Here is a 9,959-nt window from a genome sequence, read left to right on the forward strand (position 1 = left end):
TCGACAAGACTCTGAAACTGCTCATTTCTGAAAACTGCTCAAAGTTTCTCCCTGTCTGCTGACTTTCTCAAGCACTTAAATCTGTGATTTGTGATACGAGTTTTTAGTACAGGGTGGATTATGCATTTATCACTCATCTCCCAGGTTAGCAAGTTCTAGGGCTGATGGAATGGAAATGGTCACTTTTCCTGTTATAACAGGATGCTGCAGCATGTGTTCAAAATTTATGATGTTTCTACCAAAAGTCTGCCTTGCAACTGCAAAGCAGCTATCTTAACTTGATGTATAAATGAGTTTATCTTAGCCTATCCCAGAGCAACAGGCGCTTGTGCTATGTACAGTATCCTGGAGCATGTGCTTACTGAATTCTTGTGCTGCTGTTGCGAATGTAACACTTGTCAAGATCATAAAATCATAGAATCACAGAATGGCCTGGGTTGAAAAGGACCACAATGATCCATCTAGTTTCATCTTCCCTCCTATTTGCAGGGTTGCCAGCCACCAAACCAGGCTGCCCAGAGCTACATCCAGCCTGGCCTTGAATGCCTCCAGGGATGGGGCATCCACAACCTCCTTGGGCAACCTGTTCCAGTGCTTCACCACCCTCTGTGTAAAAAACTTCCTCCTAATATCCAACCTAAACTTCCCTAGTTTTAGTTTAAAACCATTCCCCCTTGTCCTGTCACTATCCATATAGTTTTGCATATAGGTTTGTACATTCTGAGATCCAAAGTTCCTCTGGGCCTTGGTCACAGATCCAACGCATGCTCAGAAGTACAACAGCCTTGAGAAAAAAACAGGAGGTAGCCCCAGTGGCACTCAGGAGCCACTTGGATCATACCTTGTGTGCTTTGCACACTACTGAGCTAACAGCTGCATGAGAGCCACTGTCCCTCTCTCCTCGTGGGATACCCTGGTTATTCAGGGCACAGACTCGGGAACCAGGAGATGGGGACTGCAGGCTTTGCTTGGCCTGAGCCTCTTAGGTCTTTCAGGCTTCTGTATCCCCAAAGCATAATCCTCAGAGTGGTTTTGGCAGAAATATTCACCAGAATTAAATGAAGTGGGTCAGTAACATGGCAGTTCAAGGGCCAGAGAGAATGAACAAAAGCTGGGGCTGGATGTGGGGGGTAACGTTTCTTCTGGAAAAAGGAAATCCCAGGTTGCATTTCTAGTTCCAGGGCATATTTCTGCATTTTATTCAATGACTATTTGTAGAAATTGCATAAGCACCCGAAGGAGGTGGGGACTCTGCTCCAGAGCCCCTGTTCTGTACTCGGGGTCTCACCATGCAGCAGGATCAGCTTGCTCTCGCCACCCACCAGGCCGAGGCTCCAGCTCCCGCAGCTCACAGCCTGTTGTTTCAGACTTGGTGCTTGAGGAGTTTGGCTGCTCCACAAAAGGAAACACTCTTCTTCTGCCTCCCCAAGGATGCTCTTGCCCTCAGCTCTGTGACTACCAAGTAGATGTCTGCTTCTGGACAGGCTGCTCGCTGTACGCAGCAATTCCTACCGCAGCTGCTCCTTGCGCAACATCCAACTGTGAGTCTCCCTGTAGACCAAGGTTTTCCTTATTAATCAATAAAGTTCCTAGCAAAAGAGCTCTTCTAACTGAAGTCTATGCATTGACTGTACCCAGAGAATAACTTCCCAGTTTACAAGGACTAAATGGCTATGCTGCAGCCAAGTACACGTATATCACCTAGGCACTCTCACATACGGTTTTGATGTCTGAGGTATGGCTTTGGATCACGTTGGACACGCGAGACTTGCAAAGGAAATGTGGCTTTTTGAGGGTTTTTTTAGAATTGCTATGGGAAATTAAGGGAGGGGGCAACAAGAATTGATCCTTTTGTTTAATTCCAGAAGGTTTTATATCTTGCAGTTCAGCCACAGAGAGCAAATAAAGTAGGGACTTAGCCTGAGAGGAGCCTGAAGAAAGCAAGTCTTGCTGGTGTTATCGCCAGCTGACGTTCTTCTCAGAGCTCTGCATTTTGCAGAAGAGAACCATAATTACCTTTTTTAGCATTAAATTGAATGGGGTGGGAAACACAGCCTAAGAATTATTAGTCAAAGTTTCACTGTCAACAAGAGCTCGCTCTTGAAAATTACAAGCCCAGATTTTCTTTTTAACATAAATGCCAGGCATGAATAGGGGTGAGTGAGCGCCGTACAACTTTCTTTTGGAAACACTGCCAGGATAGCAAAAGAGAGGATTTCTCCCCCACCTCCCTGCCAGGCTGAGAGATTAGCTAGATTTTTGTTTGTTCTGTACTGGCAAGAAGGCCACATTGTACCACGAGTATGGAGCGCTCTGCGCTTTGGTTGATTTAACATGTATGCACTTTTGCAGAGTAGTGAGTTCCTCAAGCGGAGTTATGCAAGTAATTCACCGTGAGGCATTCATGCAGTGATTAAGTAAGTGCCTCTTCCCACAACCAGGTCATCTCCTGACAATCATTGCTTTTTTTTTTTTTTTTCTCCCCTGCTTTTTACTTTTTTTTTCCAGTTACTCAACAAATCCTTTTGCAATTACTTCTAAGCATTCTGTGTAGATAGTGAATTTATGCACGTGGTTAACGCTTGCTGATGTTTGAGTAATATTCATAATAGATCAGAGAAGCTGCACGGCGATGTCTCTGCGTCAGTGGGTGTAAATGTCCATACCTGTGAATTTAAAACTCTGTTTTCGTTTGTTTCTGGGCATGCACGTGTGTGTTTCTTTCTGCACATATTCATGTCGGTAAAGCTAGCTGTACTTGAATGGCATGTCACGTCATGCAGGCACAGCGGCACAGCAGGGAAGCGAATCTGCATTTTTTAAATAGTTTTATGGAAAAGTCTCTGCTTCCATTCCTGGCAGCAAACGACAGAGACGATCACAGCCCTCCAGAGAACGTGAAGGTGCTCTGATGCCGGGACGCAGAGCACGGTGGGTTGCCTGCAGTCTGTGGAACGGGGCTCGTTTGGGAAGCACGGGGCCTTGAAGGAGCCTCTCTGTGCTGCATGTACCTGCATCAGGTCCTTAGACACCCATGGGCCTGTAATGATGTTGTAAGAAGGCTGTGCGGAGCCCATTCGCATGGCTGAAAATGAAAAGTTAAAGGCTTGGCGCTGCTGGTGAACGGGTGCAGATGGCTGCCCTGTTGTAGGCCTGGGAGATGCTTGGCTGAGGCCTGCTGCCCTTGGTGGTATCCTCACAGGTGTGTGTATCACGGTGAGCCTGCCGCCAGCCGTGGGGCTCGTCTGGGGGGAGCAGGAGCCCCCAAATGAGACATTGCTGAGGGCAGCTCCCAGGGTATAAGGGAGCCATGGGGCAGCAGGCCCAAGCTGCGCACTGAGGTGACAGCTTTGTGCCACGAGGAAGGTGCAGCAACCGCACTGCTTACCCAGACCTCTACTGGGCCGGTTAATTGGCTAAAGGGAATTCCTGCGCTGCAGTGTAATGGATGTGAGTGCAGCGATTACTTAACAGGGAGACGTGTAGATCTCGGGGAGATGGCTTTTTGCTGGGCTGCCAGAAGTAATGGCAACAAACCAGTTGGAGCTGCTGATGCTGTTGTCACGGCTTTACCAGAAAGGCTGCTTTTCCCTCCAGCTTTTTTTTTTTTTTTTCCTTCTCAGGAGGCGATGAGCCTTTCCCTGGAACTGGTATTGAGGCCAACTTCTATCACGTATTAATATGCGTAATGTGCTGCTTTGTGACTGCTTGCTGGGGAGAACTGCCAGGCTCACACAAGGCTCGGGCCCTGTTACTGTAACTGTGGCTACTGTTGTTGGTAGCTGTTCCGAGCTTTCATTTGCCCATCCTGAGGGGACTGTAATAAAGACTGACCCCTGCTGTTAAATTGTTTGCATAATTCCTTCCTTTATTTTCCTTTCTCTCTTTTTTTTTTTTCTTCCTTTCTTCCTTTCTTTCTTTTTTCTTTTCTGAGAAAGTCGATCTTACACTGGGAGAAATATCAGCCCTGTGAAAGTTTTAACACCTAATCGTATCATAGCTGAAGGAGGCATGCAGCTTCCTTAAAGCTGAGTGTGTTCCTCATCTCTAATCCATCGCCTTGAAGTTTAGGGAAGAGATGGGTTTCCCACTTTGATTTATCTGGACTGTGCTTAATCCTGAATTTTGGAGAGGAGTTGATTTATTGTCCAGCATTAGGGAGGGGACATTAATTCCCCGCCTGCCACCCAGCATGCCCACTTGGAAAGAAAGAAGCCTCCTCTGCTGTAGGTAGGATCAAAACCAATGTGAATAAGCTGAACTGAAGTGCATGTGTCTGGGCAGCTCTTCTGGAAAACTCAACTCTTCTGCCACTTAACCCTGCCGTTGCCTGGAAACTCTAGAAATACCTTACTTTTTACCCCAGAACTTACCCAGATGTGGAGAGCCACACTTCGTATCTCCAGAGCTGACAAGACTGGGCTGTGTGGTGCCTCAATCCCACCTAAGCCTCGCTGGCATGGAGAAACCATGGAGAAACTTTGTGGAGTGGCTTGGCGGGCCCTGGTAGCCACGCTCAGAGCCTCTGCATGCAAAGCAGCGTCTGTTCCATCTGTGTAGACACACACAGGTGCACACCTGCAAAGCAAAGGGGAAAGGGGAGGAGTAGGGTCTCAACACCTTCACACAGCCTGGGGCAGAGGAAGCACTCAGCCTGTGAACCTGGCCCTCTCTGGGGTGCAGGACTTCAAGTCTGCATTTACTGCCTCTTGGGAGGGTGCCATCAGGGTGAAGGGTGCCCAGGGTGCCTGGGAAGAAAGACATTCCCCACTTGGTTGCCCTCACTGAACACCTTTCCTAGAAACATGGTGCAAAAGAGAGAAGAGAAGGTTGGAGGTCGCGAGCACTCGTCTAGGTGGAGAAGTATGTGACTGTGCCTGCAGTTGGAACACAAGAGTCTTTGGATAGCAAAAGGCAGGGGAGTGAGGAGTGAGCCCAGGCCTTCTGACTCCCTGCTGACTGACCTCAATACAAGGTTTCAGAGTCAAGCACTCGCTGCCTCATGCTCCCCCTCTCCCTCCCGGCCTCATGAGTCTTTAAATTCCTTGCTGCAGAGTGGAGCAGTTTCAAAGCGGGGGTGGAGGATCCTCCACCCAAGGTAGCCTCCAGCCTGGTGGTTAGGGCACTCTCATGGGATGTGGGAGACATGGGTTTGAACCCCTCAGGCTGAGGCGGGAAAGGAACCCAGGCCTCCCACTTCCTCAGCATATACTTTGAATACCAAGGCATTATATAATAAAAGCTATCACCACCTTTTCTTCTTCCTGCTTTGTTTTTAAAAGACTGATCTGTGTGGAGTCTTTTGAAAGAAAGGGCGTAGGTACCAATCTCCAGGAGAAGATTTCAGACAATGGATCCCAAGCAGACAGGATTGCCTCACTCCAGCCTCAAGGAGCTTTTAGTGCAAGAGAGAATTGCAGATACACCCTTGTCCTCCACTTTTCCTAGTGCTTGAATGTAAGCAGCTGCGTGCTCCCTTCAGGAAGATCCCACTTAATATTGCCAACTCCTTTAAGTTCAACACCGAAGCAACCAATCATCTCCACCATGAACTATGCAGGGAGAGTGAATGCAGCTCATAAACTGCTGGTGGCGAGGGACCTAGAAATTAGGGATTTCAGTGCCTAAACCTCTCACAAATCTAACCCTACTTTCTCTAGTTAAATCCGGTTGTCAAATCCAGACAAAACTACTTGCCCTTTGAGAAAACACTGGGGATGGAGGCTAAATCAAGTAGGATGCATTTGTATAATTGCATAAGCAGGTGAGGCAATTTTAAACTCTAAAATACTAAAATAAACCTCTACAAGAGTCTTAATCATTGCACCCTATGAAGACTCATTCGAAACAGTCAGTCTAGGTAATCAATTCTGATGTAGTTCTTTTGCTGTAAAAGCTCAGCCAGTCAGTCCCAGATGTCTCTTTGATGCAGAGTCACACAAAGATTCAAGTTTCCGTTGCTCTGATCAAGCAAAATGTCCCGTCCTAACTGAAGGGGGGAGAAGTTTCTGCTTCCAGGAGCATGAATGTGTTGCACATGGTGCCTATTAATCAATCAAGCTTGGATTTGCATCAAGTCTTCTAACTTGCACTCAGTGGTGAGATTATACAAATTAAGTTTAAACCTTGAAAAATCTGTGTGTAACCTGTTTTTAAAACACTCAATCGATGGAAATCTATTATTTTCCCCCCATTTTCTAGGCAGAAACCTCACTCTAGAGGGGATGAGGCCAGCTCAGCAGTTGAGTCTTCATGAAAGATTGAAGTCTTCGGCTTATTGCAGCAGATACTGTAAATCAAAGGAGATCAGGCAACCAGAATAAAGAAAGGATGTCACTGTCCTTGCCACAGTTCTGCCAAGAGAGGTCCCCAAAGCAGGGACAAAGACCTCCCTGGAGCCCCTTCGCTCATATTCTCATTATTATTATTGTCAATGGGCTGATCGTCTGCATCTGGTGAGGGTCATTTTCAGCCACTGGTTCCCGTCACTTTTCCCTGTAAGCATTTTTCACTGTTGATTGCTTCTATGTGAGGGAGACCAGCTCTTGTAGGGGAGAATGAGGTTTCCTCTGTTCTTGGAGACAGCTAAGAAAGCTGAAAAACATTAAATAGATTTTTCCCAGAATATCCTGAAAGGCTATTGTACATTTGAGGAAGTCCAACTGCAGTAGAAGTAGCCAGTTACCCTGGACATGGACTGACTGCCCAGATATGATACTGCATGGACACTGCAGGTGTTGTGATGAGATGCTTCTCTGATATCATCAGAAGATGCTCATCACCATGAAATAAAAGAAAGGAGGTATTATGGAGGATCATTTCAATACCTAACACTCTAACACTTGGATAATTGTATTTGTTCATTAAGATAAGGATCATCATTCAGCTTCTCCTACATTTAGGCCAGCCTTCCAGTACATTTGCATTTGCAAGGGAGAGAGCTGCTGTAATGATGGAGAATGAAACTACCACGCATTGCATCATGACTTCTGTGTTAATATCACTTACACATGATAAAATGCAAATAGTATTGACAGTCAGCGCACAACCATGCTTAATCCCTTAAGCCCACACACATACATGTGTTAAAGCTGATCATCTCCCCAGCAGTAAACACAATACATATCAGTGCCTCACTCTGTCCTCCCGAGAACATTCATTCTGCCTGAACCCAAAGATGGTTCAGTTCTATCCCTCAGCCAAGCACATGGGCTGCCACTGTCTCAAAAGGGATATCATTCTTGTAGGTACCCTCACTGACTGCTGCTCACAGAAATATGACGATGCCATGAGACCTTATTGTAAACACCCACATGTTGAATGGGCCCATGTTCTATACAGGCATTCAGAGAGCATGTGTAGTTGCAGTTCACTCTTATTCTACGCTTTGGGTATCAAAAACTCCCTTGCCCCACTTTTGTAGATGCTCAGAATTTGGAGATGAGTGTATCAGCTAAATGGTAGCTAGCATCAAGGCTCAAACTTTTCTTCATTTAGGATTCCTACTGATAGAAGGATACTCACATTTTATTTACACCTTTCCTTTACACTCTTTGAGTGTAAACTAACTAGTCTTAGTTCAGTACTGCTGAAGTATTCATTCTGGAAATTTTCTGTTTTTCAGTGCTAATGGCAAAGCACTGCCTTGGGTTTTAAAGACTGGAAAAAATGCAACAGCCAGTCAGCAGCTTTCCAGAGATACCAAGAAGTTGTGTAGGATGTGGTCCTTGGAGTGGCAGCCACTGGTGAGGCAACCCTGGCGTGAGGTTGGACAGGTCAGGGTCTTCCACAGGCACTTTTCTCCTTTGACTACATAGGTTCTTCTTTCAAGAGGGCTGCTTCAGGAAGCGTGTAGAACTTAGCTTGGTGATGCCTACCAGATGAATCTCACCATGGAGCCAAAGACTTCTAGTATCCAAAGTCTGCTTGGCAGATGAGGGACGTGTCCCAGCGTCTCAGTGTCTCACTAGTCAAGCCTGATGGTCACAGTGCTGTTCAGGGAGTGCCCAGCACTGGATGCAGAGGTGCCCTTTGGATTCCTCTTTGCCCATTCAAGGCCAGCAAATCTATTCCTACTCTCACCTGAAAACACGTCATATTCCCACAGCAGCTGTGAAGTGAAAACTTGCAGAGCAAATATTATTCAGCAATTATTACACTCCCAGTATTTTAGGAGCTGGGAAGAGGAGTATGTGCCAACAGCGCATGTTAGAAAGCAAAGGACCTTCCACCCAGAGTGCAAAGGAACACAAACCCAAGGGAAGCATTTCCTCTGACCCAGCAAGTCAGCCTACCGCAAGGGTTTGAACTGAGGACCTGAAGAGACATTGCCTCCTAATAGCAGCTGAATGCGGGCTCCTCCCAGCTGGACGACGTGCTCAATTTGGGGATTATGCATGTTAGATCCTTGCTCCGATATTTTCACTCGGTCAAAGCCTTGGCTCCGTTCATTCCAGTGAAGTCAAACTTGGGTGAATCAGCCTCCCTCAGACCATCCAGCCTGATTCAAACGCTAGGAATCCAGCCTTTCATTAGTGCAGAATAACTAAAGCAATCTCCAGCAGAGGTATCTGCTTTCATCTCAGCCTTGCAAACATTTTTCTACACAACCAATGATCTGCTGAAGCCTCGGTGTATGCTCTGAATGACTGGATGTGTTAAGGGTGGGCCTGTGCACCTGGGGGGGAGCCTGCACCCCACACACAGGGCACTGAGGCTGTGTCCACACCAGTGCTGCTTCTTCTTGGGGGTAAGGCAGCCTCAGGTTGATTTTAACAGGCCTCGTTCTCTGAGCTTCAGTGGGCACAATGCCTTGGCAAGCTAGTTTTGTTTCCTCAGGGACAATGGGGTTGAGGTGAACTATTCCCATGCTGCAGCCTCTGCAACTTCCTTCTGATCAGAGCAGCATGGCTGAGGCCCAGCTCCAAGCCATCATATCCCAGGCACCAATTTTTTTACCTATCTTTTGTTTAATTCTCTGGACTCATCTCCAGCAAAGACTCACTTGCAGACAAAGAACACTGACACGCTATTTGCCTAAATTCTCATGGATGAGAAAATTAACACCCCCCTCTCCTTTTTCTTTTTCTTTTTTTTTTCTTTTTTCTTTTTTTCTTTCTTTTTTTTTTTTTTTTTTTTTTTTTGTTGCCATGGTCACAGGAAAGGAATTAAAGCATCAAAGCCTTCCATTTCCTGATGATGGATTAAGGAAATTAATAATTTGTCTTATAAAAAGGCAGGTTGTGTCTCTGCAATTAATGTTAGAGGGCCCTTCATGAGGGGAATTTCAGCCTCCTGGGCGGAGAAGGCTAACGCATTGCTTATTTGCCAGATTAGAAGTATAGGGCTGCTATGGGGGTCTGTGCTGTACCTCCTGCTTTCATAAGTCACTACGGATAGGATTTGGCTGCCTAGGCAGTGGTTTCTTTGGGGCACAGGATTAAAAATTCAAGCTCCCCTATAAATTAAGCCTTCTTCTTTATCCATTCCTTTATGCTCCATCCGTGATCTCTCAGGATTTTTCCACTGCAGGATGAGGAAGTGAAAACTTGGGGAAAAAAATTACTCACTCGTAATTGACTTTGATATGTTGCTGCTTGCTCCTTACGCTGCTTTTCTGGCTCCCTACTGGGGAAGATGTCGTTTGTGTGTGAGCTCTTTCCAAAGGTTGTCTGCACACGGGGACACATTCCCCAGGGGCTGCAAGCTTTGCTGTGGGTGCTTCACCTGCCCCAGCACTGGGCACAATGATGCCATCCCACAGAGATGCGGTGACACCAAACCTGGGCTTCGTTTCACAGCTTCATCTCTGCAGGTTTCCCCAAGAACTACCCTGGCTGCAGCTCCTTCAGGGAGCAGCTGAGTTCTCTCTTTGCCCTGCCTTTGGGGCTGCTCATACTTGCAGGACACAGACAGGAGGAAGATATAGTACCCTGTCCACTTCTGTTCTAGTCAATTCT

The 9,959-nt window shown here is 46.6% G+C and overlaps 1 protein-coding gene across 2 annotated transcripts; it reads right to left on the bottom strand.

The window, feature by feature from the left end:
• Positions 1-494: 494 nt before the first annotated feature.
• On the bottom strand, positions 495-8,444 carry LOC112531539. 2 transcript variants are annotated; one of them, XM_040660442.1, is made up of 3 exons: positions 8,295-8,444; positions 4,374-4,578; positions 495-1,551 (listed from the first exon to the last, which is right to left on the bottom strand). In XM_040660442.1, exons 1-3 carry the CDS (start codon positions 8,396-8,398, stop codon positions 1,456-1,458), a joined length of 405 nt encoding a protein of 134 aa, XP_040516376.1. In that variant the 5' UTR covers positions 8,399-8,444; the 3' UTR covers positions 495-1,455. The 2 variants fall into 2 exon arrangements, 1 of the variants encoding a protein (XP_040516376.1); XR_005844929.1 differs by lacking the exons at positions 4,374-4,578; positions 8,295-8,444 and adding an exon at positions 3,473-3,705.
• Between the last annotated feature and the right edge of the window lie 1,515 nt (positions 8,445-9,959).

Source organism: Gallus gallus, chromosome 1 (genome assembly GCF_016699485.2).
Source record: "Gallus gallus isolate bGalGal1 chromosome 1, bGalGal1.mat.broiler.GRCg7b, whole genome shotgun sequence".
In the NCBI taxonomy this organism is placed as follows: domain Eukaryota; kingdom Metazoa; phylum Chordata; class Aves; order Galliformes; family Phasianidae; genus Gallus; species Gallus gallus.